General features: G+C 48.8%; 3 protein-coding genes across 39 annotated transcripts in view; 2 read left to right on the top strand and 1 right to left on the bottom strand.

Annotated features, from left to right (window-relative positions):
- Nucleotides 1–2,407, top strand: part of MTMR3 (myotubularin related protein 3) — a 68,242-nt gene extending 65,835 nt beyond the window's left edge. For all 20 annotated transcript variants that reach the window (XM_085508725.1, XM_085508722.1, XM_015877976.3 and 17 more), the window contains one exon: nucleotides 369–2,407. In XM_085508725.1, coding sequence (XP_085364851.1) covers nucleotides 369–540 — 172 coding nt within the window. In that variant the 3' untranslated portion in view covers nucleotides 541–2,407. The remainder of the gene's footprint in view (nucleotides 1–368) is intronic.
- Nucleotides 2,190–18,138, bottom strand: LOC107321257 (acyl-CoA dehydrogenase family member 11-like). 3 transcript variants are annotated; one of them, XM_085508736.1, is made up of 16 exons: nucleotides 18,052–18,138; nucleotides 16,284–16,855; nucleotides 13,000–13,232; nucleotides 12,286–12,385; nucleotides 11,291–11,408; nucleotides 10,373–10,515; nucleotides 10,122–10,271; nucleotides 9,522–9,616; nucleotides 9,248–9,347; nucleotides 7,724–7,864; nucleotides 7,313–7,405; nucleotides 6,570–6,677; nucleotides 4,867–5,038; nucleotides 4,465–4,531; nucleotides 4,089–4,283; nucleotides 3,039–3,340 (listed from the first exon to the last, which is right to left on the bottom strand). In XM_085508736.1, the coding sequence occupies exons 2-15, from the start codon at nucleotides 16,398–16,400 to the stop codon at nucleotides 4,094–4,096; spliced, it is 1,827 nt and encodes a 608-aa protein (XP_085364862.1). In that variant the 5' UTR covers nucleotides 16,401–16,855; nucleotides 18,052–18,138; the 3' UTR covers nucleotides 3,039–3,340; nucleotides 4,089–4,093. The 3 variants fall into 3 exon arrangements, with proteins under 3 accessions (XP_085364863.1, XP_085364862.1, XP_015733475.2); XM_085508737.1 differs by lacking the exon at nucleotides 18,052–18,138 and having other exon boundaries at nucleotides 2,190–3,340; nucleotides 16,284–16,418; XM_015877989.2 differs by lacking the exon at nucleotides 18,052–18,138 and having other exon boundaries at nucleotides 4,089–4,214; nucleotides 16,284–16,639.
- HORMAD2 (HORMA domain containing 2) overlaps nucleotides 9,520–27,615 on the top strand; it is a 33,219-nt gene continuing 15,123 nt past the window's right edge. For 2 of the 16 annotated variants that reach the window (XM_085508740.1, XM_015877990.3), the window contains exons 1-8: nucleotides 18,180–18,267; nucleotides 18,985–19,075; nucleotides 19,820–19,964; nucleotides 21,346–21,409; nucleotides 22,410–22,446; nucleotides 23,774–23,794; nucleotides 24,500–24,526; nucleotides 25,916–25,983. In XM_085508740.1, the coding sequence (XP_085364866.1) occupies nucleotides 19,025–19,075; nucleotides 19,820–19,964; nucleotides 21,346–21,409; nucleotides 22,410–22,446; nucleotides 23,774–23,794; nucleotides 24,500–24,526; nucleotides 25,916–25,983 (413 nt within the window). In that variant the 5' untranslated portion in view covers nucleotides 18,180–18,267; nucleotides 18,985–19,024. The other 14 variants (XM_085508749.1, XM_085508747.1, XM_085508739.1 and 11 more) reach the window with 13 other exon arrangements.

The following is a 27,615-nucleotide window of genomic DNA, read 5'->3' as shown; positions in this document are numbered from 1 at the left end:
CTGCATGGCATTCCCTGTGTGATGAGGTGTGGGATGCTGTGTCCAGCAGGACAGCACAGCTGGCACTGGGAGGATCCATCACCTCTGCTGGTTTCTGTGTCTGCTCCGTGCTGCAGCCTTCCAGCAGTACACAGAGCAGAGCTGTCCCTGTGGATGTGGTTGTGCACTGCAGCTCCCCTCACACTCCAGTGTCGGCACCTCCGAGCTGTGCAGTGAGATCTGTCTGTGTGTCCTGGTTCTTAGGGACAAACGGCCCCTGGGCAGAGCCCACCGCAGCACCATGAATAGCGTAACTTCAGCTGGGTCCCTTTGTCAAACTGCTGCTAATTTGGTCTTTTCTGTTTTCTCTCCTCTGTTCCTGACACAAGGAATTGTGGCAACGTGTTCTGCTCCAGCTGCTGTAACCAGAAGGTGCCGGTTCCCAGCCAGCAGCTCTTTGAGCCCAGCAGAGTCTGCAAGTCGTGCTACAGCAGCTTGCACCCGAGCAGCGCCAGCCTTGATCTCGAACTGGACAAACCCATCACTGCCACATCCAATTAAAGGCTCTTCCTGGGCAGAGCTGTGTGATCTCAGTGGGCTGAGACTGGAAGGATGAGGGGTGAGGAGTTGCTGCTCAGTGGGACGGAGCTCAGCCGTGCTGCTGGCACGTGGGCATCTCCTCTTCCAGCTGTTCCCCTTTCCTTTCTGTCCTATCCGTGTGTGTGTGCGTGTACGCGCCTGCGTGTGTGTGTATATATAATAATATATATGTGTTTGCTTGTTTGCTGGAAGATTGTAGAAGTGGGAGGGGAGCTGGCTCCAGAACCAGATCTCCCTGTTGTATTTCACTGTCCCACTGCTGAACTGCGTTGCAGACAATTTGATGGAGGAAAGGAGACGAGGGGAATGGGCGCAGGCAGCGCACAAGGTGAAGGGCTGCAGCCTCAGCGCTTGTGCTTTCAGTCACTCCTGTTACTTCCAAACAAGAAACTGCTGTTTGGGAATTTGTTGCTGCTATAGAAGAAATGGGAATCTCCTTCCCACGAGAGCACTCTCCCTCTCTGTTCTTAGAGTGGGCTTTAGCTGTCCTCGCTGCGTGAGGGGGTCACAGGTTGTGGTGCTGACTGGGGCTGCTCCGACTGCAGGAAGCGCCCAGTGATGGAGAGAGGTGAGGAGGGGCCAGGTTGGTGTCACAGCAGACACCTCCACCTGCAGTTGTGTAAATGCAATTCCTTATTTAAAGCCAAGTGGGGAAGTGGCAGCCCTGATCTGTGTCCTCGTCCCACCGTAGGTTGGTTTGTGCAGCACAGAGCTCCTTATCACGGCTCCCACTGCAGACACGGCCCTGCTGCTCCCGCTGCAGTCAGGGCACTCAGAGCAGAGGCACTTGCAGCTGTTCTGTGCCCCTGCTGTGTTTGGTCCCTGAGGGATGTGCTGTGCTGCAGCATTCTGCCATGGCTGCTCCTTTTGCAGTGTGCTCCGATAGGAAGGAGCTGCCTGAGGGTTCTGTCAGGGCTCACAGTACATCATGGGTTCCCCTCCTCCCTTCTGCCCCAGCCTGAGCTGCTTTTCAAGCCACCTCAGTAAAGTCTGATCTCTTGAATATAAGTCTGTAAGCGAGCGGTGGGTCCTGGGCCCTTCTCCCCTGTGACAGAGCAGTGCTGCTCAGTGCAGCCAGGCAGGAGAGATGCACCTGGTCGTGTCCTGCTTTGCCGCCTGGCCCAGCTCACACCTGCACTATTCTGTAGGACAAAACAATCAGAGCTCAAAGAAACAACGAACAATCCTTGGGAGGGGAGGCTGCTCTTCCCTGCAGCGTCACAATCGTGGTCTGCAGCATCAGACAGAGACCAGCTCACAAGTTCTGCAGGGGGAAGGAGCGACACGCAGCTCCCCGTGCCAGCATCGCTGCTCTGAGCTGAGGCTGCGCGGGCAGAGATGACGGCGTGGGGCTGTCCTGGGCACGGAGGGACCTGGGAGCAGGAGAGGAAAGCAAAGAACAGCTGGTTCTGCACGCGGTCTGTGTCCGTTTGCTCCTAACGCAGCGCGGTGCCGTCACTGCAGCTGGGTGTGAAGCGGAGGCTGAGAGCAACAGGCGGGCTCAGAAACGCGTGGGGTTGTGCAGTTGTAAGGACAGGTGCCAAGAGGTTTGATACGGGTTCCTGGGCTCTGTGATGTACAGTGTGAATAAACGCTTGCGGCTCTTAGTCTTTTTTTGATCGACGAAGCACTTTTTTATTAATATTATTTTTTCTTTGTATGTAAAGGAGGAAGCAGTATCTCTCCATAGCTGTACATATAACCTGTCTCTCCTACAGAGAGTAAAGTGCTCCTATATTTTTCATTTTTGTCAAAGCGAGAAGTAAATACTTTAGAACTGTTAAATATAATAAATAAAAGTGAATAAAGTTTAGCATTTTGCATGGGAGATTCAGCAGCGCCCGTCCCAGTTCTTTGCCTTTCCTTCCTGCCCTCCATAGGGGCAGCATTGCGGCGCTGGGTGGAGTTTAACCTCACTTGGTTTCTTGCTTTTCTCCCCCTGTAGTTCAGCCCCTTGTTCAGAGCGAGCTGCTCCGTTTGCCTTTGGAACATGAGGATTTTCCCCTTCTCCCCCTGCCAGCTCCACTCCTCTCCTTCCTCTCAGTGCTGAGCCGCCTCACGGCTGGGGGTGGTACTTACAGCTTCAGGGCTGAAATAAAGCAGCTGTAACGTTGTGCTGTTACAAACATGCGGAGGAGCAGCGGGTTTTCAATTACGCTCCAGGATCTGATTTTACGGGGCTCCTTTTGTACTCGAGTGCTTCTCTGCAGCTCATCCCAGCAGCCCCAGGAGCTGTGAGCGCAGCCCTGGCTGTGCAGGAGGAGCCGTGACCCTGCAGAGCTGTTCCGTGGTGCTGGTTGGGCACAGCAGGTGAGGCAGCAGCACACAGTGCACAGCTCACACCAGGTGTTTGCTTTGGCGGAGCAGGATGGGATTCCAACCTGCGTCAGAACTTATGTCAGCATCAGTGGCAGCGTTGCTGTGACACACGTAGGAAGTGAATGAGCTTTTTCTGCAGGTCAGGGGTTATTTATCTTTAATTTTGGTACCGACATGTCCAGCGTTGATGGAATTTGAGTGATGTGGTTGGAATTATTCCCTCCCGGGGCTGTTACAGGGCAGCGCTGGGCAGCAGTGCTGCCTTTGATGTGCAATGGGTGACTGGTTTTGTTACCCATCTCTGCTGCCCGTGGAGCTGAGTGAGCAGGGATGGGCTTCATCCGTGTGCTGTAATGAGGCTCTGAGCTGTGCAGTGTGAGCCAGGGCTGCAGGTACCACCAGGAAAACACCATCAGAGCACATGCAGCACTGGAGAGCAGCTCTGTGAATGAGAAAATACAAATGTTTGCTGTTATAAACGTAAATCATTTCCAGCTTTTCATTGCTTTCCTTTATAATGAACGTCAGTCAGCACTGAGAGCTGCTGCTTCAAGTCATTGTCTGCAGGTGATGATGATTGATCGCTCAGTGTTTGCCTGAAGCACATTAAGAACATCCCAGCATCTCCCATGGACTCTCCTTGGCTGCATCCACACCGGCAGTAACGCAGCACTGAGCGCTGCAGGGTGAGGTTTGGTGCAGGGCTTTGCTGTGTGCTCTGACTGCAGCACCCACCACAGGGCGCTTCCAGTGCCTTCCTCAGGTAAGGAACAGGGTTGGATTGAGCTCAGAGCACTCAGCAAACAGAGCCAATGTGTGCCAAGTTTGGGCTGGTTGTTTGATACCTTTGTCCATGATGTGGGTGAGGGGATGGTGTGCCCAGCAGTGAGTCTGCAGGTGACACCACGGGAGGAAGCACAGATCAGCCTGAGGGCAGGAAAACCCCACAAGGAACACACTGAGAGCATGAAGTGTGTGCAGAGAAGGGCTGCAGAGCTGTGCGGGGTCTGGATGCAGTGAGCTCTTACACGAGCGGCTGAGGGCGCTGGGCTGGCTCAGTGTGGAGCAGAGGAGGCGCAGGGGAAACATTATTGCTGCACCAGGAGCTCCCCGTGCTCCCGCATCCTGCCCCGGATGGAACACAACATCCCGCACTGCTCTGCAGAGTTCCCCGAGCGTTTCCCTGTTACCTGAGTCACAACCTGCTGCCCGCAGCGCTGCCGTACACCAGGCCGCTGTCCATGGATGACTGCTCGGCGCTGTAGCTGCCGTTCCCCAGCTCCGCAGCCACGGGGCAGAGTTCCTGCCTGCACCACCTGAATGAACGGAGAACGCCGCACTTGGTCTGAGCCTTAACGCCTTCCCAGGTTGGACGCTTCTCATCACTGTGGGGTGGAGATTCCCCGTGCAAGGAATGGCAGCGATGCTGCTGGGATCCAACCCAGAGCGCTGCTGGTCTCCACCCGGGGTGTGAAGTTTGGGTGTGACATGGCAGCTCACACAGGCAGAGCATCGCTGCAGCGTGAGACATCACCTGAGGTGCTGAGAGCCGGAGGTTTGTCTTACCTCTGAGCAGCACAGACATCAGTGCGGGAGGAGCCGGGCCAAGCAGCGTGCTCAATTAGCAGAGCCCCTGTGAAGGAACACAGTGTGAGAGCAACCGGGCTTCAGCCGGTGCCTTTGAGAAGTGATGGCTGAGCTGCTCAGCAGCACTTCCCATGCTGAGCTGCCTCGGCTGGAGAGGAGGTGGAGGCAGCAGCCTGAGCAGCCAGACTGAGCTGCGGGTGCCCCTGTTTGCTGTGGGGGAGTGGGACCAGGCGGCCCCTACAGGTCCCTTCCAACCCAGACTGTTCCATCACTGTATGACAGAGCTTTCCTTACAACTCCGCTCCTGACCCGGAGTGAAGCTGGGAACAGCAGGGCGGCTCACAGCCCTCCTGGTCTGCCATTCGCTTCTGTCCTCCCTACCTGCATAGATCCGTGCTAGGGAGTAGGAGAAGTCTCTTGCTGCCAGTTCCATGGGCGCTGCTCCTTGTAAAGCAGCTCCTTGCCAGAACTGTGCGAGGCGGCCGGCGGCGTCCTGCACCCACTGCACTGCGGGCTGCAGCTCCACACAGCTGGAAGCCAACTGCAGCTTGTTCTGCAAAGCAACCACAGGAGAAAGGACGGCGTGTTCAGCTCCTGCACAGCACTGAGGGCAACGAGGGGACGGCTCTGAGCGCCTGAAGGGGCAGCGGGACCAGACGGCCCTTCAAGTGCTGAAACGAGGCCCTTGGGTGCTGGTGTGTTCGCCCAGTGCTGCACCTGAGCCAAACCCTGTTCTGTTCCCTGTAACAGTTCTACTCCCAGCACCCCCTGCCTAACGTGCCCTGTGCTGTCTGACTGCCCCTACAAGGACGGCACAATCCTCACCGGGCGCTGTTCTGTGCTGGAGGCAAAGCAGTACAAGAACACTCACAGGATATGCTGTATGAATACAAAAACCCATCATTAAAGCGGGCATCCTGGTGCCAAGACAAAGTCCAAAGAACCCTCCAAGCCGTGGAATGCCAATGAGGGGGTGTAAAAGCAGCTCAGTACTTGTTGCCTGCAAGGATCAAAGACCCAAGGGGCACAAACCAGCTTGGGTGGGAGCCAGTGCTAAGAACTCGTGCAGGTAAGAACTCGTGTTGGAGGTCAGTGCCCAACTGCAGCCCCGGTGAGCTGTCAGGCTCTGGTTAATGCGTTCGGAAGGACCTGGAGGTTGGATCAGATCACCTTCAGGATACAGCAGAGCCTACAAGGTGAGGTTATATTTAATGCCACACTCTGTGCTGTGCACCTCTTCCTGTGTTCACTTCACGTTCTCCCTTCTGCTGAAGCTGTGCTGAATGGGGACCACAAAGGTGTCACCTCTGCTCTGCCCCTGCCCCAAAGGCAAACAGTGCTGAAGGCAGAGAAGCAGCTCAGAGCTCTCACCTCTCATGGGTTTGGGGAAGCAATGTCTGCACGTACTGAACTCCAGCACCTTAGGATTCCTAAGCATACACTGTGTGCTGATGTAATCTGGATTGCTCTACCTCAATTAATAATCTTAATTCCTTAGGGAATATCCTCTGGTGATCACACCTTCCAGGCTGGTTTGTGTGCCCCTTGATGGCACCTATCAATCCAGACGGCTCTCATTTACCTTCAGGAAGTTCTGAGCTTCTTTGAACTCTCCATGGCTGCCTTTGCCTGGGCACCTTTAAAGGAACAGCCTGTGGGTAAGGGCAGGGAGCTGCGCTTGTAAGGAGGCAGCAGGGGATTCCTTTGTCTCTTTCCATCTTTTGAGCGGGGATAAAAATAGGAAGCTGCCATGCAGGCGGCCCTAAGAGAAGGTTGTGTGTATATCAGATTTGTGCTGTTTTTCCAGCTTAAAGAAAAACAACAGAGCAAAACAACACAACCCCCATAACATGCTGAGCTCAGGGCTCAGGGAGGTGACTCGCATTAAAAATACACTGGGACCTGGTACCCACTGCCTGTGTGCTGCCTCTCCAAGTGCTGATTTAAAAGCAGGTTTGTGGAACCCCTTCACAGCGCTTGTCTAAAGCCTTGAGGTTGGTCATGTTGTCCAGCAGACTCAGCCAGGAGCACCAACACTGAGACTGTGTCAAATCACACTTAGTGGTGTGCTGCCGAGGGCTCACCTGCACTGTGGAGATGAACACGGCCATCGCCTGCCCCTGGCTCTTGGTGAGGGACCGCAGGACATCGAGCGATAGGATGTTGGTTGTTCCTTCCCATATGGACAGCACCTGTGTGATAGAAGAGACTGCGGGAGAGCACGAAGGAACTGTATGGGGATACTGCAGTCATAAATAGGGAACATGAGGCAACAAAGGTATGGGCAGAATTACAGGAGATAGGAGAAATGTCCAAAGATTTTCTGCATGACCACATGTGGAAAGAAGTGGTGAGGAGAGCAAGGGAAGTGAGCCTGGGGGTGTATGGGAACTGCTGAGCCATGGCCTGAAGCACTGATGGAGCACCTGGGGAAAGGACCCGGTCAGCCCTGGGAGCACAGGTGAAGGCAGTTCAGCTGTGTGATAGGAAGGGCTGGAGCCTGGCTGCACCTCTCAGACCTCATTGAAGGGCTGACTGCCACTGGGGGATTTCTTCCTGGAGATCCCTCCTCAGTGAAGCTCTCCTCTGTGAGCCTGGACTATTCTGATACAGGTGAGCAATCTTCTTTCCTTCCTCCCTTCCTTCATAGAACCTCTCTGTTGTGCCAGTCCTTTTGTCATCACACCTTTGTTGTAATACCTGTCCCGTTGCATTGATCTGCCCAATTGCTCAGGGGAGGACTGTGTCTTTATTTGTCTGTACCAGGAGCCATGATGGACTATGGGGATGAGGTAAGGCACAAGGAGATTTCCTGCTGTTTTCTTACCAGAGCATCACGAACCAGGACTGGCAAGCCTGTATCCTCCATGTAACCTTGTCCTCCAAAAGACTCCATTGCCTCAACAGCAATGGCAGTAGCCTGCAAAAAAGTAGAGTTGACATAATATAAAATACACAGAGGGAGAAAGCGGACAGAAACCTCTGACATCACACAGCAGTTTCTGCCAGGATGGGACTGCCTGGGTCCCACTGAGTTGCTGAGGCAGGCTGCTCATTACACAGCGGGAGATGCAGCCTTAGCACTGAGCAGCCATCACGCTGCAGGCCCTGCAGATGAGTCGCTCCCTGCCTGCACCCCGTGCTACTGCTGCCATCTGTGTTGGCTGTGACCCACACCTTTTCCAGCTCTTTGGAACACACAGCCCTCCTCCAGACAAACCAACTGCTTGTTCCATACCTGCTTCCCTGTGTATAGTTTGGCCACTGGCACAAGCAGTCTCAAGAGAAGCTGGTCCTGCTCGCTTGCCATGTTGGTTTCTGCAGATCCAAGCAGCCGAGCTATCTCCATCAGCAGAAGAAAAGCCCCTCGTGTCTGCACCTGCATGGAGAGAAGGAGGGAGCTTTGCTGGAGTGGGTCCTGAGCTCAGACTGATTCCAGCCCAGGCTGCTGAGGTGCTGTGAGACTGTCTGGAAGCAGTAAGATACAGTCCCTTACCAAAATCTTGTCTTCAGAGACAAAGACCAATGACCAGCAATGCATGATGTGTTAGAAGCAGCCCAGTATAAAGAAAGGGCCAATGCCACTTCACTAGGACTGACAGGAGCCTTATCAAAGCTTCTATCAGGTATCCAGGCCACAATTACCACACTCTTTCAAATGATAAAGGACGCGAGTCTGCACATCTGATCATCTCTGACCACCAGATCTGCAAAGTCTGACTGTTTCCTTGCTGAGCAACGTGCTGCCTTGGCAAGCTGCAGTGTGCCAAGTACTGGGAGATGGAGATTTGTAGCTCCTATGGGTCTACATGGGATCTGGCCTTTCTTTTGGAGGTGAAGCTCTGGCCATAGAATGCTACAGGCTAGGAGATGTGACAGGCAGTTGCTGGGGTAGCATTCCCTCTCCTTCATGCTCCACTCTGCATGCAGAGTTTTAAATACCTGTTTAAATATTTGCATGAACCTGCTGCAGCCCAAGGAGAAAGAGCGGTGTTACACCAGCTAAAAGAAGCAGTGCCTGGATGGGTGAGAGGAGGAGAACTGCGTTCCTTCTTTTTGAAGCTCTGGTAGTGGGAGGAAGCTGCCTGTGGGTTCAGTGGGCTGCTACAGCTCAGCATGAGGCAAAGCTGTGAGACATTTTGCAGAGAGCAAAGGCCCACGTGTGAAATTCCCCTCAAGGCCCAGAGCCGGAGTTCCAATTCATACCACTCTGTTCTACCATTTAACCATTATCCCATTGGATGGAATGTACACCTGGAGGCTGTGCTCAGACTCGGTGGTGAGCACTGTGTGGGTGCGCTGTGACAGCAAACCCCCCTCAGAATGTGAAGTGGGCCCCCTCAGGAATTCTTTGAGCTCAGTGGGAATGGAACAGTGGGAACAGACCCCATGTCCTGTTGTGTGAGCTGCTGGATGAGTTTGCATCAGCCCTGCAAGTCTGTTAACTGTGGTTTAGGAGACTGTGGTGTCTCGCTTGGAAGCTGATGGTTTTGACCAACTTCAGAGGCCACAGCACAGTGGAAGCATGCATGAGTTCTGGCATCCCTCTCAGACCAGCTCCCATGTAGTTGTTACTTAGGATAACCTACGATGCAGTAGAGAAGCCAGATTCATCATCAGATCAAACCCCAGTAAACTATGGCAGTTCCCCAGCTCTCTACACCCGATATCCATAGAGGCAGCTGGCCGTGCTTTCAAGCCACTGAGGATCCTTGTTCTCTTCCTGTTTTTCCAGACTCAGCTCTGCTCCTGGAAGCCTTACCTCCATCCGGGCTATTGTCTGCATGTGTAGGGGATGGTCTTTGAGGAGCTTCCCGAAGACAACCCGCTTCAGGGCGTACTCCCTGCTCAGACTGATCATCCTAGAGAGAATACAAACAGCACAAGGTGTTGTATTCCAGCCTAGGTCACCCAAAGGCCAGCTCTCTCTAGCACTGCTGGCTTCCAGACCGGTGCCTGCAGAGGCAATGCTGAGCACTGCAAACTTGTGCTCATAAGCTGTTCCTTCAGCTCTGGGGGATCCATGCTGCCTTCACCTTCTCATGGAAGCTACTGCACCAATGACATTGTGGATCCGAGTTATGTTCAGCATGCTGGAGATGGAGGCCACTCCACGACCTTCTGCAGAGATCTGAAAGCACCAATGAACAAAGGTTGGAGCTGAAGCATCTCCCTCTTAGATGTGCTGTGCCTACAGGCAGACAGATACAGGCCATCCACCCTGCCTCTGTCTATCCTCCAGTGGCAGAGAGATCTACTTGCTTTAGAACACTGCTGTCTCATTTTAGCTGTATGGCATAATCAGAGAGACGTGGAGACCATGTCAGCATGATCAGTTCTGGTTCCTGGCTGCTTGCTCTACCTGTATGTACACAGAACGCTCCCTCAGCTGGGCTAATGTAAGTGCATTAGGGAAATGACCAGCTTAAGATTACTTTCTTTTTCTCCTGTGTGATTTTCCCTGAGCTATTCACAGCTTCAACAGAGCCTTGCTGGGGACTAAGGAATGAGCAGCCAGCCACAAATGTGATGGAGATGCCACCACTTCTTCAGGTGGTATCACTGCCAACACCTCCATGCGTGGCCTGCCTTGCCAAGCCTGCTGGATCCCAAGAGGACGGGCAAACCTCACTCACCAGCTCTGCTTTAGCTCCATTTAGCCACAGCTCTGCTGTTGCCATCTGCCGTGTGCCCAGCTTCTCTTTCAGTCTCTGCACTTGGATACCGTTCAGCTTTTCTTCCTCATCTCGAACCCTCAGGAAGAACAGGGACAGCCCTCCAGAACCCTGGGGTCATTAAAAAGGCATGCAGAAAGGATTTCATTACAGTGAAAGAAACAAAGTTAAAAGTTCCCCACCTCCTTCAGGCATTCCACCACAGAACAGACCTGTTTTACATGTCCTTCAGCATCCTCTATCCTGGCTAGGGTTAATGCCACATCAGAATCAGCAGCTGATGTAAACCATTTAAAACCATAGAGATGATATGTACCATCTGGCTGCCTTCTAGCCACTGTCTCTGTGCCATTAGCTGCAAGAAAGGAGCAGAAGATCACGGCTTTACAGGAACTTCTGTATCAATCGATGCTGATTTTCAGTTTAAGCAGCAGCCCTCTTTAAGTCTCCCCATGCTATCTGGATGAAATATGGATTAGCTGCTAATCTCTTTCACTGACACTGGATAAGAAATGCAGCCAGAGTTAAGCCCTAGAAAGGAAAAATGTTCTGTTTAGCTACAAGTCTTCCCAGCAACAGTCCAATCTAACAATGGTAATGGCAGTGCTCTGTAAGCAAAATGTACTGTGGTTTTTAATACAATGCCTCCATTTCTTTAGTAGGTACCTCAGCCAAGAACCACAAGGGATGCCGTCATCAGGAGTCCTACAGTGATGTTCAGCTCTGTAGCTCTCCCTCCACAGCTGATTCTTTCACTTCTCCAACAGGGAAACCAACTGCAGCTCCATCAGAGGCAGGTGACACCCTTCCCATAATTTGTCTCTGCAATGGGGTCCTGAGGTTTCCCAGCCCATCGTGCTATTGCAACCATTTGCCAAGGACCAAAGCTGAAGGTCGAGAATGCTCCCTCCATCCCACCTGGGATGGGTCTGACTGCATTGCTCAAGGTTTAGATCGCAGAGCTAAATATCAGTGTGCAATCTGAGCAAGGACCAAAGCTCTGTACCAGTGCAGCAGTGCATAGAGGCTGGGCCTTCTGTTGGCAAAATGCAGCTCTGTGTGTAGGGTTTAGATGGCTTCACGTTCTCAGCCCTAACACACCTGGCTGCTACCCACCCCAGTGCACATACCAACATCAGAGCCCCCCCTGCGCTCGGTCATCCACTGGCCAGAGGTCCAGAACTTCCCAGGGTCACGGGATGTCAGATGGTCAAAAGCGTTTTTCAGAGATGCAGGAAAGCCCAGTGACTGTTTTGGGGGAGGGAAAAGAAACTAAAATCATACCAAAGTAGATGGAATCGGACACTTGCCTTAACTTAACTAACGCTGGCTTGTCCTACGAGCATCCCCACCAGGCTCAGAATGGACTGTCTGCAATCAGGACTGCCCTGCACTGCAGTGCATCTGCTTGCATTACTGACAATGTGAAACCATCTGGCTTGAGTGTAGATGCGGAAAGTGCAGACTCATGTTATGCTGAGGAGTGCTGGGCAGCCCTACTCACCTTGAACAGCTGGACAGACAGCTTCCAGGGCAGCACCAGTGTCGGTATATCTGTGTACATCTTTGGATGTCACCAGCATCCAAAGAGCTCCAGGGAAAGGTAATTCCCTTGTGGAATTTTGTTTCTCTTGGGTTAGAATGCCCAATGCTAGCTACTTTTAGCCTAGCTTCCCTCTGCACCCCACTTAGCTAGTTACATAGTACAAAGGGTGTCACTGAAATATAGCCAGACCTTCAGTCTGGGAAGCCTTGATAGCTTGGATCCATCCATCTCTTTTGGACCTGGCTCAACTCCTTTAACTCCTGCTTCATAGAGGGGATGGGAAAACAAGGCTGTTGAACCTTGTAGTAAGAAAGGTGGGACAATTTTCCAGCTACTGCAGTGCTACAAGATTTGTATGCAGTAGAGGCCTCGCTGTGCAGGTACTGTATGCAAACATAAAAGCTGGCCTGGGTGCACAGCCTGTAACTGAAGCAGAACGTCAGGTGGGAGGAGATGGAGCTGAGTCACAGAGCAAGGCAGGGCCACGTCCTGAGCCAAAAGGCAGATCAGCTCTCCCTGCTCCTTGGCCAGCATTGCCAGGACGTGGGCTGTGTCCTCAGAGAGCAGCTCAGCTCGTACCTCAATGACTTTGGCTGCTCCATCAGTCATGGCCAGTGGACAGTTGAAACCTCCAGAGGCGGTTGAAAACAAGTACAGTTTGACAGCCTGGTGCACACGGCTGGGAGAGAGAGTGAAAACAGGTTTTGCAGCAGTTCAGCAGCAGGAGGATGTCTTGACTAGGAACAGAGGGGGAAAAATGGGCTAAATGGGTTTGTTAGGCCACTCATTTCTAGGAGAGCAGAAACAGTTTCAGCCGTGAGGGCAGAAGTGGAGCAGAAATGTTTCTCGGTCCCAGAGGGACTGCAGGTGTGGGGCTGGATGGAAGGCGCCGCTTGCCATCTGCTGCATATCAAGTAAACTTCTTAAAAATAAGAAATCTGGGTCTGTCTCCAGAGGCTGGAACACAATGAAACTGCAAGTAAAATTCCAGACTTCTCTGTTACAGGTAATGCATGTAAAGCTGGAGCAGCACAGGGAAGCCAGGCCCCAGAACGAGGAAAGTGACATCAAAGAATATTATGATCAACTGTAGGCCATTAGTTACACCTTATCACTGCTGATGTGGAACATTAAAATGGACAGGCACTGCTGTTCAGTACAGCAGTAGGTGTGCTTTTGCCCATGCATCAGTTGTTATCCATTACACAACAAGTTCAGTCCTACCAGATGCTGAATGCAGCCTGCTAAGAATCACCAGCAAGACACCAAGTCACTCCTGCTCTACCCATTTACCTCCAGTTGGAGTATCTTCTCTCGTAGGCCTCAGCAATCAGCCCCTCTTCTGCTGCAATCTCTTTCATCCTCTTCCAGGCTGAGCAGGTGACAATGTGATCCACCCGCTGCCCCCAGGCATCGTACTGCCGAAATACAGGGGGATTCAACTCACATTCCCATCCTAGAGGTCTGATCTTGGTTAGCAGACGGTTTCCAAATGCCTCCAGCTCCTGGTTCACCTCCTCCAGTACCTGTGAAGCAACAAGAATCTTTCAGTACTTGCTTGGAAGTCAAGGGGCCTCGGTGCTAATTGGAATGGCAAAGTACTGGCCATGTAGTTCTGGGCACTAATGATCTCCTGTCGTTTGGCTCACTGTGCTCTGTAATGCAGTAGGACTGCTTGTCTCTTGGCCTCTGCTGGCACAGCTGTGCTCAGCTGTCACATTTTTGTTTCAAAATCGTTTTTTTCAAGTTCCTTCTGGCAGCATCTCCGGGTTTCACAAACGACAGAAGAGTTGTTGTATCAGGGCTGAGAGCCACACAGATGCGTGTGAGAACGAGGTGATCTCGAGGTCCCTTCCAACCAAAGCCACTCTGTGATTTAGTGCTGGAAAAGAATGCCAAGGAAAAAGGTGCCAAAAATGGAAATCCTTCATCTCTATAGAAAAACTTGCACTGAAATCACTAGTTAACTCCTTATCGGATCAGAAAAGAAAAAGGGCTCAATCATCCCTATCCCTGCAAGCATTCAAGGCCAGGCTGAATGGGGCCCTGGGCAGCCTGATCCAGAGGTAGCGATGGCAGGGGGTTGGATCTAGATGGTATTTAAGCCCCCCTCCAACCTAAGCCATTCCATGCCTCCCTGATTTGAGCTTCTGCCTTGCACACAGGGTGTGTCTAGACTCAAATTTCCACTCCCCGAACACTCTCAGAGGATTCATTAATTCATTAGCTCTCATTTTAGCCAGGCTTGGCTGGCTTGGACACAGGAGTGTGTCCATGGCTAATGGACAGAAACCATCACCTGCAGCTCCTCATGTTAAGGTGATAGAATTGCCCTCTGCAGGTGCTTGCTCCTCTTCATTGTCTGCAGCCAGAGCCTGGTGAACTTTAGACATAAACAACCTGACTTAGACATGGTTAAACCTGGGTAATGCAGCCCCTAGCATGGGTGGTTAGCAAAGATATGTCCAAAACTGTGATGGGGGGTCATGCGGGCACCTGAACAAGATTAATTTTCAACAGAGGAAAATTGCTATTCTCTAAACTCATACAAGATGCTCATTTCCTCCTCAATAATTGCAGTTGTGGGGGTGAATGCCATATTTGCTGTGACTGAATGGTGCAATTATAAAACGCATTAATTTGCCGTTGAAGAAATACAAACACCGCTTCCTTTCCCTGCTGCCCCTTGCATTGACTTTTCATCACGCTCCATCCCGTATGATTGATTCTTCCACTGCTGTGTGTAATGAGAATCCAGCACACGCTGTCCAGTCTGTGCTCTGGAAGTCTCCATCCTCAGAACACACACTGTTGGTTCAGGTGAGCAGTGCAGCAATCACAACACAAGCCTAAAAGCCACATGAGCGCTGGATACATGCCCCCAAGGCTTATTGCGTTGTCTAGCCCTGACCATCCTTATGAACCACTGTCTTGTCCACCTGGCTGTGTTTATTTCCAAGGGACAAGAACAAAATCAGAGCTCCTACATTGGTAGGTAAGGCATTGCCACCGGGGCACTTTGGAACCACACAACAGGACGTGGGGGGCACCTGCAAACCATGAGCTTCCAGGCTGCAGCCATGAACCAACAGCATCTGCTGGCTGGTCTCCTTCACCCCAGTCAGTGCTTTGATGTCCCAGATATGGAGTGAAAACACAGTGAGAGATGAACACGTGATCCTTTATATTGAGATTTCTTTACAGCGGGATCAAAGATCAAGGGATATCTCAAAATTGTGCTAAGAAAAACACGGTGCTTCCTGCTGTGCTCTCCAGAAATCACCTTCAAACAAGGAAATCCCCTGCTCCATTCCAGAGAAATCTCTTATGTTCACTGCTAAACACAGGTAAATAGCACAACAGGAATCAGCGTCCACTGTAGTGGTGTTTGCTTCAGGGCGATGAGCCAAGTTGCGGCTGCTGCTGCTGACCTGGACAGGAGAGGGGGGTGCTGGCATGGAGAGCAGCCCCGGGCTGCGGGCAAGGCAATGCTGCAGGCTGAGAGCAGAGCGAGGCAACACTGCCCCGCCGGGACCACAGGCAGAAATGTAAGGGAGATCTGCTGATCTTCTGGTGGGTATTGCAGTCACTTTGTCTCTCTGAGGAAGGGGTGCAGAGCAGCTCTGACCCTCTTAATTCTTCAGGAAATGGGAAGTATCATGTGCAGATTAGGAGCATCCTCCTTTGGGAAGGGCACAGTGGTGCTCAGGAATGCCTCATTCCTGTCTTCCATCACGGCAGTGCCAATAGCAAGCTCCTGGTGCTGCTGTCACACTCTTACTGCCCACAAGACTGCAAGACCTTCCTAACCCACAGACTAAGCAGGGGCAGGAAGAGCACTGCTGGCAGCCAGGATACCTCTCCTTTACTCACAGTGGCTTTACGGGCTCTGCTTCTGCTGCAATGAAACACAGAGGTCACATCCAGCTCCGTGAGATCTGGCCCTCAACAAGTGAGACAAGCTGTAGTCCCTGGGGAATGGCAGAGCACAGGTGGTGCAGTGAGCCCAGGGCTTCCTGCAGGACACAACCTCACAGCACAGCGTGGGCTCCTGCTCCTCCTCTCTGTGCCCTGCAGCTCTGTACTGATCTGAAAATCAACTCAGAAAAGCCAAAGACTGTTGCTGAGAAGCAGCAATCCCCAAAGGGCCTTTGCATCCTCTTCAGCTTCCAGCTGAGATCAGCCTTGTTACTTTGTTTGGCAAGGGATTTCCTTGAAAATCCCTCTTCCTCAGGGAGCGGGGAGGGGAAGCGCACAGCACATTTGGGATGTACCTCCATTTTTTTCCCCCTTTCTCAGGAATTTCTTACACTGGATGACAACAAATGCATGTACTGACAATTTCCAAACACTCCTCCAGTAACACCCACCACCCCGCAAGGCCCTTTCTATTTCTGCTTATGCCCCGGGAGTGTTTTTCACCCTTACACACATCAACAAGTTTTAAGGAACGCTGCTGAATTCCCCCCAGTTAAACACGGAAGGCACAAAAGGGCTCAAAGAAAGGTTCTGTTCATAAACAGTGACATAGTCAGAACTGGAGTGTGTAAATACACACACAAACACACACGTCAGACCTTGGGAGGAAGGTGTGCCTGCAGGTAACTCCGAAGCAAAGCATCCTCCAGATACGGGTTCCCAGGTTCAGGCCGCTCTTGGAAGAGGGTCTCAGCTTCTCTTCTTGCAACAGGCATTTCCGTGTCTCCTGCAGGCTGATCTGTTGGCCTTGCTGTGCTGTTGTGCTGAATCCTCTATAACTCCAGGCTTGGCACCTGTCCTAGCCGTGACGCAGCCTGCAGGTAGCACTGAGTCTGCACAAAGCCAAAGTAAACATGACTGCAAAGCTCCAGCACGTCACCCCGACAGCTATCGCCTTCACTGCATCATGTTTTTCTTCTAACGTTGTGTATATTGAAAACGAAGCCTGTCTTTCCTCCTCCTGTGGGGAGGAGCTTTTCAGCAGCTGTTGCGGACTGAAATAGGGCAAAGGTCTTTGGAAAGAGATCAGAAAAGGGCCTGGAAAACACAGGTACTCAGAAAACATGGTGGCTGCCCATAGCAGTTGTACAAATCATTGTCAACTGTCCAAGTTTCCCAGAGTTGAGAGATCAGTCTTGGGGTACATCCAGCAGCATCCCCAGTGGATTGCCTGGAATAGAGTTTGGAAATTGCAATGAGATGAAAAGAAAAACTTACAGAATGCCTGGGAATGGCAGGACCAAAGAGGGAAGATTTAGGTTGGATGTTAGGGGGAAGTTCTTCACTAGGAGAGTGGTTAGGCCCTGGAACAGGCTGCCCAGTGAGGTTGTGGATGCCCCGTCCTTGGAGGTGTTCAAGACCAGGTTGGACGGGGCCCTGGGCAACCTGATCTAGTAAAGGTTTATGTTTGGTGGCCCTGCCAGGCAGGGGGGTTGGAACTACATGATCCTTGAGGTCCCTTCCAACCCGGGTCATTCTGTGATTCTGTGATTCTGTGAATGGGAAGAAATGGTTTAGGCAGGTTATTCTTATTATTCCACATTACAGTCTTATTCTACATTATTTGGCAGTTGAGATGTTAGGAAGAAACATTTCACTCAGAGGGCAGTGAGGTGCTGGCCCAGACTCCAGAGAGCTGTGGGTGCTCCATCCCCAGCAATGCTCCAGGCCATGGATGGGCAATGGGCAGCCTGAGCTGGTGGGAGCAACCAGCCCAGGGCAGGGGGCTGTAAGGGCCATTCTAACTTAAGCCAGTCTATGATACTGTAAATAAGGTACTGGTTAATAAAAGGGGACCCAGAGCACCATCTTCTAACATTGGGTGTTTCCAGGGAAGGGATACCCACCACCTCTCTGGGCAACCACTGCCAGTGCCTCAATGCCCTTAGCATAATAACCATTTTCTTTATATCCAGTCTAAAACTCTTCTCTTTTAGTTTGAAACTACTTCTTGTCCTATCCAGAGGAGGGCCACAAGGATCATCCGAGGGCTAGAGCACTTCTCTTATGAAGATAGGCTGAAGGAGCTGGGCTTGTTCAGCCGGGAAAAGAGAAGGCTGTGGGGAGACTTCATTGTGGCCTTCCAGTATTTGAAGGGAGTTTAGAAATAAGAAAGAAAATGAACTTTTTACAGGGGTAGACTGAAATAGGGGAATTGAAATTAGATGTCAGGAGGAAACTTTACTGAGCGCAGTGAGGGGCTGGAACAGTGTTGTGTGAGATGTGGCACCTGAGAGGCTGTGGACGCCCCATCCCTGGGCAGCCTGATGTAGAACCTGATCCAGCAGCTGTGGCAGGAGGTGGGAACTGGATGACACTTGAGGTCCCTTCTAGCCCAAACCAGCCTATGATTCTACCACATTAGACCTCGCTAAAGCCTGTCCGTTCTTTCTTACGCTTCTTTCTTCTATCGGATGCTGACAGGCCGCTCCCATCGCTCTCTGGACCAGCCCTTCCCCAGGCCGCACAGCCGCAGGGCCGGCCCCAAGATGGCGCCGCGCTGAGGGCAGCCCGCGCTCTGCTCCACAGCGTCTGGTTGCGGCCTGGCTGTTGTGAGGCCTAAAAGCGCTGAGTGCGGCCTAGGTGGCTTTTCCACTGTGTATAAATCGATTATAAACAGGCTACATTGTAGAAAAACACACTGCGTTCTCTCTCCTCCTCTCTGAAATCGGCCCACAAGCAGACATTTTTCTGCTTGAATTGCATTCCAGAGCTGGGCAGAGAGCACTGAGTGAAACATGGTTTAAATACTTAAAACCTTGCTGGCACACGGGTGTTGAATTGGGTTTTATGGCTGTAAGCTGCCTCAGTGCAGGGCTGAGCTGGGTGCAGGTGCAGTGTGAGGCCTAATAGCAGCCGGCAGGTGGGGGTGGATGTGGTGCCTTCATTTGCTCTGGCCAAGATTGATGTTAATATAATTCCTGCTCACTCTTGCTAAAATACTGGCTGCTGCTGGCAGACTTCCAGTTCTTTCATGTTTTTCCCCCTTCGCGCTTTTTTAATGGTTGTAGGAATTAACATTGAGGCTTGGAATATGAGAAATGCAGTTTAAAAGAGCAGTGGCTGACATCAGGTACAGCTGTGGCCCTGAAATTCAAATAGCCTTGATGGTTTACCAGTGAATAGTGGGAGTTCTCTCTTTCTGCACTCCTATAGCCAGTGCAGTAGAGTATCCACATTTTGCTTTGCAGTTAGGTCTGAGATCCGAATAAGCCTGAAGAATGTGTTTCTTTAAGGAAGATGAGAACAGCAATGGTCATGTATTTTCCAGGTGTCTCATGTCTAATGTCTTTTTTTCAGGTTTTGACTGCAAGTGGAAGACAGATCTTTGAAATACCTGATGGCCACCTGTCAGCTTTTAATGAGCAGGCAGAAGAATAAGACCTCTAAGGTAAAGACCTTGAAATGTTTCTCAGTTTTGAGCCTGGTGTGTCTGTGCCTTCTGAGCTGGGAAGACTTTGTGTTGTTCTTAGTTGAATTAAAAAGCAGGTATTTCCAATTTAATGAGTCCAGGAAGCATAGAGTTTTGACATATTTGGCTAAATAAGTAAAGGCTCGTTAGGTGTGCACAGAACTTCATTAGCAGGAAGTAAGGCAATGACCTAATAGGGGGACTAAATTTAGTGTTCTTTCCACTGGGATTTTTCCTGTTTAAATCATGCAGTGTTTAGTATTTACATTAGCTCCAATCTTACAAGTACTGTTTACGTCTCCGTGTTGAAATCGCTGTGAAAACTAGGTCTGCCTCCAGTGCTGACAGGCTTGGTCTGCTGTCAGAGCTCACAAAAAGCTGTGGCAGGCAGTGAACTTTGGTAAGGAAGTGAACACCTCAGCAGTACACACACTTGCTTGACTCCACAAATAACTTCAGAGCAGAGCTGGCAGAAAATGATATGCACTTTTGTTCCTAAGGGATGCATAGGGGCAATGGAGGGGGTGGGAATGTTAAGCCATATCAGAGAGGAAATAATGACCCATGTGGTCTGCATCTGAATAAATCATGTCAATAACACCTTGAAATACCTTATGAGTAATACGAAGACCAGGGAAATGTTAAAATTATCTTTTAAAGTTTCCCTTTCTATCTAACTGCTGGGACTCATTTCTAAATGTAATCCTTGGCCTTCTTTTTCAGGAATCTCTGTTGTTCCCCAACAAAATCACTACGAAGCAGCAGTCTGTGGCACTGGTGAAAAGACTTCTGGCCATCTCTGTCTCCTGCATAACATACCTGAGAGGGCTGTTCCCTGAGAGTTCTTATGGAACTCGCTATTTGGATGGTAAACGTTGCAATTTGTTCAGAATTCTTATTCATACTCACTATATTTTAGCAATTATCTACTTTACAGATTACCTTCCAGTTGTGTATGTATGACTTGAGTTTGCTGGGAAGGTAGCTAACAGGCCTTCTCAAGTCTTGATGCAGATAGTACTTCTGCATCAGATAGAGAGCACAGAAGATGGCCTAGAGCTACTAGCAACTCATGGCTGTTCATGTTTCTTTTGCTTTATAATTGTTCCTCACTATTGCCAGCCCTCTGAGTCAGGCCTCAGGTCAGGAGCTGGACTTAGAAATTGTTGAGTGTTTAAAAATTAGCTCAGATTGGTGTATGTTGTTTTCCTTTGGATTTTTGAGCCCTTGGGGTTCAAATTTTCAGTTTTCTTTGTTAGATAGAAAGTAAAATTGCTTTTTTCTGTCTGTGAAAGTTGACTAGCTTACATAACTGCATGTGATCGGTCAGAACTAACAAGAGAACCAACTTGAGGCCATTCCCTCTAGTCCTGTCACTACTTACCTGGGAGAAGAGGCAGAGCTCAACTGACACAGCCTCCTTTTGGGGAGTTGTAGAGGGCAATAAGGTCTCCCCTGAGCCTCCTCCATACTAACAGTTGGTGATGTTTTGCTTCTTCAGCATCTTTCTGTTCAGTTGGGATATGTTAGTGGGGTGTGAGATGGCTCCATTTATTGCAGTCTATCTCCATGTTTTCATTTAAGCTGATAGTTATCCTGAAGCATGGTTACATGCACTTCATGGACTTGGTTGAAGGCACAGGAAACCCTGAATAGCCACCAGTCCTTCTGCTCAAATATCAGGTCTTTCAAGTTTGTTTTTTTTTATCATGAATGTTAACATCTGACATGGTCGTGCTTTTGAGGGCTCCTTATTTGACTCCTAAGGTGCTACTAATTCACTTCACTTGCAGGATGTGTTTCTTCTTGCCATTCTGAATTCCTGAAAACAGAGGCAGAAGGAACTACATGAAAATATCAGAAGTCATTTATTCTGTTGTATTCTACAGCTGTTTCTCTCACACAGATGTTGGTGAAGTCTGAATGCAGAAGTGAAGGTGTTGTTTGGAAATGCCAGAGTAGGTGGGCGTGGAGAAGGGAAGTTGTTGGTTGTTCAGAATTGAGCTGTAACTCTATTACTTCTTCTGTCAGAACCCAGATCATCTGAGGAAAGTCTTTGACATTTGAAAATGCAGCAATAAGCTTGTGTCAGCCCACCTGGGACTCAGTGGAAAACCAACATTTCCGTTCAGGAAGAACCTCCAGATAAAGTGTTTTATCCAAAAAAGGGAGGATAGCTGGGGTGGTTTCAGAGTTTACCCAATAGCTGTGATAAGGATGGTAACTATGTGCTAAATCTGGTTTTGCAGACCTCTGTCTAAAAATTCTGCGAGAAGATAAAAGCTGTCTGGGATCGTTTCAGATAGTCAAGTGGTAAGTGAGTAACAGTGAAACTAAGACAAGATTGTGCTGAGTAGCAAGACCTCTACTCCTCACATTCTTCTTCTCCCTGAGGTTGAAAATGTTGTGCCCACTGGCACTGTTGGATATGCCAGTGCAACTCGCTCTGCTGCAGTGTGTGTGCTTGGCCCTGTGCGTAAGCAAAACAGAATTAGCTGACAGAGATCATGTGAACTCATGGCCTGTTGAAGTGTTGACTTTGGTGAGGTCATGGTCAGGCTCCAAAGCACACACAGGCAGCGTAGGTAGGGAGTGAGAGTAAAGGAAAATCATGAGATTGATTCTGCTGTTGTCTCATACTTTCCAGTTTCACTTTTATAGTGATGCTTGTAGCTTGTTTTTTTAGCAAGTACAGCATTTTACCTCCCTGAATATTGTGTGTCTAGGTACCTTACAGTTGTATTGTATATTATTTCGGATGCATTTCAGAATTAGCATGTTCCCAACAAGCAGAGCCTGAACTGATAAGGAGATATGCAGTTGCAAGGGATCAATAAGTAAACATCTGACCATTGCTGCCTCAAGTAATACCTACTGCTTTGAGAACATCCTTAGCAGTGTACTGCAAATCAGATAGCAAAAACTTATGAGTCCAGACACGTCAGGCTGTGTTCAGATTGAAGTTTCAGCCAAGTTCTGTACACAGCCATTGGGAAAAGGGCCACTGGAGAGCAAGCTGGGGGACAAAATGGAGCTCTGAGCTTTGGCCTCAGGTCCTTGTCACTGCCAGGGCTAAAGTGGGCTCTAGGGTTACGGGCTCTGGATGTATAAACAACACACAGATGCTTTTTGAAGGCTGGGCAGGATCTTTCTGACGACTGACCTGAAAAGGACTTTACAAGACCAAAATGTTACTGGCTGTGCTGTCTTATTCCAGAATAAGATGGACTTTAAACTGTATCTGATGAGTTGTGTTTTTACAGACTGTGAGATAAACATCGCTGGTTAGCACTAAAGCATTTTTCCTTGGCAGGATTCAAGGTTGTTTCGATGCTTTGGAGAAGCAGTATGTAAGTTCTTTCTTGTTTTTTTTTAATGGACTGTTATTCTCTTCAGAAATATGGACAAAACTGCCTTTTCATTCCTCCTTTGTGTCACTGTGATCTTGCATACACACATTTACAGCTGTGGAGTCAGGGGGGGGGCTGCCCAGAGAACACAAACCTGAGATTTGGGATTTTATTCCTTGAGCCCAACTAAACCTTGACTGCTGCTCTCTGGACTTGCCTGTACATGGCATGGGTACCTGCAGCCTGGAAGGGATTCCCCTTAGCTCTGTGTTCTACATTTGCACTCTCCAGTGCCTGAGTAGAGACAGTGCCAGTCACAACTTGCAGGTCCTGATCTCCATGCCTGTTTTCTTGAGAAAGATTCTTTCATGCTTCTGCTTTCTTTCATCTGTTTTCCTCAATACTTTGCCCTTTTTCTTATCTTCTCTAACCCTCATAGCTTTCTCTTGGTTTTCAATTTTATTCCTTTATATATATATATATATCCATATATATATACATACATATATATGGATATATATATATATAATAATTCATTAAGTAATGTGTTCATCTGGTTTCAGAACAAAACCAGCCAGTAAGTAATCACATCTCTTGCTGATTCTCTCACTCACACAGCAAAATGCTTTGTATAGAAAAAAAAGAACCAATTATCATCTCTGCTTATCAACTCCCATCTAGATCAGATGAAGCTGTGTTAGTTTCAGCACTGCAGATTGCATGTGCTCTTAAAATCAGTACAGCTGGCACAGTGCTTATGATAGTGCAAAATGTGAGCTGTTTCTTGCTTGCTGACAGTTCTAGCAGGTATGTAGCCCTCTGCTATTTATGAGAGGCATCATTTTGTTATTATTTGACAAAGATTAAGAGAAAAGCAGGTATTTAATGGCTGCTCTAGGATCGCTTTCATGTCTTTTCCCATATAGAGTTCCTTGCTGTAGCATAAATTAAACACCTTTGATGTGTCTTGTATCAGTGAACAAATATTATTCTTTGGTAGGGATGGGTGCTATTGTGAAAGTGTTTTAAGTTGACATAGGCTCTGAATATTTGTTTATAAGAAGTCCCAAGGGGGAAGGAAGTCTGAGCATGTCGTTGCTCTCTTGGGGAAGTGCATGAAAAGCCAAGTAAACTGGCCACTAGGTGCTGCTGATGCTGTGCACTGAGGAATCTGCGTAAAGAAGGATGAGTGACTCACAGTTTGTTGAATCTACCTATTCCCTCACTGTGTGTAGGCACTTAGATTTTGATAGCTTATTTTTTCCTTGCTCATTAAGGATAGATACTGACTTTGTGTTCTGCCTTCTCTTGTTCTCTCTCTCTTTAGCTCCATGTTGCTGTCCTAGCAGTAAGTAAATGAGTACAAGACGTTTTTCTTCTCCCACCATGCTTGACAGACATTTGGAGTCAACGCTGTGTCAAACCATAAATGCCTTTTATAAGGGGAAGTCAAAATATATGTGGTTTTTAATAGAGCGATGACCTTTCTTAAATATGGTAAATATGAACTTCCTAGGCTGCGTGGGAACATTTTCTCTATGTCAGACTTCTGACTCTCAGGCCTTACATGAATCCTTAAAGTCCAAGAAACACTTTCCTGGGCTGCCTATCATTGCTTCCTGCAAACTCTGGCCTTGGTCCTTGGAAGAAGGAAGCTGCTGTGTTTTCTTGCTTTAATAACCACACACTAGCAGCTGCCCTGGGAGTCTTTTGCCCCGGTTCTTTGTAAAGCAGCAATAGCCATTCTATGCACCTATTGTGTGCATAATCTGAGCGTTTAAATCTCAGGCTTCAATAGTTACCTGTGAGGATTGGAATGGGAATTAACCTCATTCCTCTAGAATTACACAGGTGACTCTTCTACCTGTCTTTGAAGTGGTAAGTATGGACTGCTGATAGAGGAAGATCGTGTCTCAGCCATTCCTTTCTCCAGTCCCATGTTACAGATAGCACAATCTCTGCTGTAACTTGGAAATAACATTGTTCATAGTCGTTTTGCACTGGTTCGTGTTACCCAAGGGCAGAATGTGCTCACTGTGCTTTTTTACAACAGATGTACACCAATCCCGAGGAACCGGAGGTAAGAAAGAGTCTTAATTAATCTTTGAGGCAACTGAAGGCATGGGTGAGTAGATTTTTATTCAGAATAGACTTGTGGGCTTAAATTCAACCCTGACACTGCTGCTTGGTGACCTGGTTTCTCTTCTTCTGCCTTCGCTCAAGAATGACAGCTCAGTGAGCTGGATTGTGATCAAACACTCCTACCAGGCACTAGGCTGTGGGCCCATCTAGGGCCTCAGGCAGGGATGTTAACAGGCAACTAATGGGCATGTTCTCAATTTTGTTTTGCTTCCCTGAGGGAAGAACTGGGAAGTTCAAAATCTTTCTTTTCTTCTATTTTTCTTTTATTATCTTTTTAAAAGGGGCAGTGAAAAGAGATCTGGGTTTTTTTTGTGGGTTTTTGTTGTTGTTGTTTTTTTCCATGCAAAGAGGTTTAGGACAGAAGTTACAAATCGCTTTGGAGCTGGGATGTATGTGTTACATAGTGTGTGTGTATGTGCTTATCCTTTCTGTGTTCTCCACTGAATTGCCACCTCTGCTGTTTTGTCTACACCTTGCCTGTGGCAACAGACTTGGCAGTACAGTCTATAAGTGAGGCTCTGCATCCATTCATTCTCCACAGAGCATACGTGAGGAATGGCTGCAGAATCTGCCTGCAGCATTGCAGTTTGCTGCGCTGCACCTCAGTGTCTGGGGAGGAAGGGAGGAAGTGCTGGGATTTCTGAGGAAGACTTGGGAGTTAAGAGCTCAGCCTGACTCCTCCCAGTCAACCTCGCTGCCTCTGAGAAAAGTGAATGATAGACATGACATTGGGCTGCAGCGTGTCCTTTCTCTTGTGTTGAAGTTTGTTCTTCCTAATGATTGTCTTCTTGCAAATCTTTTACATGGGATGCTATCTAAATATATACTTATTAATCTCTCAGTGAACTCTGAGACCAGTGAAACTCAGGATCTTTTCCCTGTACATTACAGTTTGAATTTCTAGTGGAAACTGTCCTGCAGGCTCTTGCCTCTGTGCAGAACTCTGGGCCAGGCTTCCCTGTGACACTGCATCACTGGTGAAGCCTGATGTTTTTCCTTTTAGTAAGGGAGGACATATTGTACGTTGTGAGGTTGGCTGGCCCTGGTGTCTCATTAGAGAACAGGGCTGGGGAGTCAGGCCCACAGAGGAAATAGGAGGAGGAGACAGGAAGTTTGCAATTTTTTGTGATTATTTCAGTGCTAGGTAAGTTGTGGTTGTTAAGGAAACCTACCAACACTCATGCAAGCAGAAATGGAGCTTAAGCTGTAAACATCTCATTAAATTAATGCTGTGTTCTTATAAAGTCACGAGAGGACCCTGCTAAGTTCAGTATACATCTTTATGTTTGTTTTTTTCTTTCTTTTCATGCTCTTGTTAAATCTCCAGACAGTCACTGAACTGTATCAGTTCAAGTTCAAGTACAAAAAGGAGGTGCCCGAGATGGACATCATCAGGTAATGGATTGGGTTTATTTCTCAGAGCTGCACTGTGAAAGTCAGGTGTTCCTGAAGCCTGAGGAAGAAGCTGCCCTTTATGATGATAGCATGTCTGAGTCGCTCAGCAGCTGTAAATATCATCAGAGTTGAGGACAGTCACTCCACAGGATACAAACGTCCACGCTGATGAATAGGAACGCTGTTATGTAGCACAGTGAGGCACTTAAAGTGCACCAGAACTGGATGAAAAGGAACTTATAGAAATCACACCAAGTCAGCGTAGCACTGGAGAAACCAGCACATTTCTTGAGCTTGCTGCCATCTCAACTAGTAGCAGTGTTCTTCAGTTTCACAGGAGAGCCTTGTGCTTTCATATGAAGCTGTTCCAGGTTTGATCCTTTTTATGAAGATCTCACTCCCAGTATTTTTATCCATTGGTATTTGCATGTGTTCTGCTTGAGCAGTCTAGGAGGGTGGCCTGGGAGGTCTTTCTCTGATCATGCCTGTGTTGATGCTACAGAACTTGTGGCAGGAAGCGGCAGCATCTTACATCTTCTTGGCGCTGTTAGATATTTGACAGCTGTGTTTAGTAGGGCAAAATCCTGTTTAGTTTAAACTTAATACTGTCAAAGTCTATTAACTATGACCAAAACAAGGAAAAATAATTAGCTAGTCCCCCAGCAGAACCCAGCCTCCATCGATGTCCATAGTACTGATCAAGAAGGGGCTTCTCTTTATATCTGTTCTGTTTAAATCAGCTCCCTCAAAATCTCACTACTGTGCTGAGGGTTCAGAGATTGTGGCCTCAGATTCCCTGAGCTGTGGCTCTGTTCTGTTTCCCCAGTGGCTGACATTGCTATCTCCAGGTCATGTACATACCTGCAGTCATTTGTAAACCGACATCCTGGCATTGATCAAAGTATTGTGTCATCTTTGCTGTCAGCTCCTTCAGTTGATAAAACTACTGTTATGCACCTGCAAGGTTTATTGCCACATGCCAACCCGGAGCTAATCATTGCCCAAGGAATGTGTCTGTATCCTTGGGTATGAGTGGCGAAGGAAAACATTCTCCTGGATGAGCTCTGCCTTATTCTAGGTTGATTTTTGGAGGAGTTCCTGGCCATGGATCCCAGCCATTCAGTTCCTTGGTTCCTACCTTTTGGTACATTCCTGCATCAAATCCAGTGTTATTCTCATACTGAACCAGAACTTGGCCTGTTAATTCCTATGGAACTCCCTTGACTTTTTGTATGTACTCTTCCCTCTGTGATTTCTACTCTGCTAATCCCAAGACTTGTAAGGATGATGTAGAAGAAAAGGCCTGGTTTCTCTTTATTCCACCTTGATGTTGCCATCATTTGCCCTCTCACTTCTGATACGCAATCCAGAACACACAAGATTCCATTTAATAATACAGTATGGTCAGCACAAGAGTGTTGTTGTTGGCAGCTTGGAGCTTACCAAACCATAACCTACATAACCTTGGGAATACAAACTATTCAACAGCCACTCAGTTTTCATACTGAAATGCTCCGTCTGCAAGGGGAAATCCATCTTGCCAAAGCTGTGTCTTCCATTGATTTTATTAGTCATATTCAGCCCTGGTGTTCTCCCCACTGTGTTTGGTTACTTTGGAAGCAGTTTGTGGTG

Source organism: Coturnix japonica, chromosome 9 (assembly GCF_054131305.1).
Source record: "Coturnix japonica strain WE chromosome 9, WE-NBRP24, whole genome shotgun sequence".
In the NCBI taxonomy this organism is placed as follows: Eukaryota; Metazoa; Chordata; class Aves; order Galliformes; family Phasianidae; genus Coturnix; species Coturnix japonica.
The sequence above is the reverse complement of the archived record's forward strand: the minus strand, read 5'-3'. Positions and strand labels throughout refer to the sequence as shown.

Bases quoted from the DNA above. Each gene is read 5' to 3' on its own strand.
- LOC107321257 (XM_085508736.1), bottom strand. From the start codon at position 16,400: ATGCCTGTTGCAAGAAGAGAAGCTGAGACCCTCTTCCAAGAGCGGCCT. The intron at 10,516-11,290 runs GTATGTGCACTG...CCTTTCTTGCAG, and splicing joins CAGGGGGGGCTCTGATGTTG to CTAATGGCACAGAGACAGTG. The intron at 10,272-10,372 runs GTCTGTTCTGTG...TAATGACCCCAG, and splicing joins CTGAAGGACATGTAAAACAG to GGTTCTGGAGGGCTGTCCCT.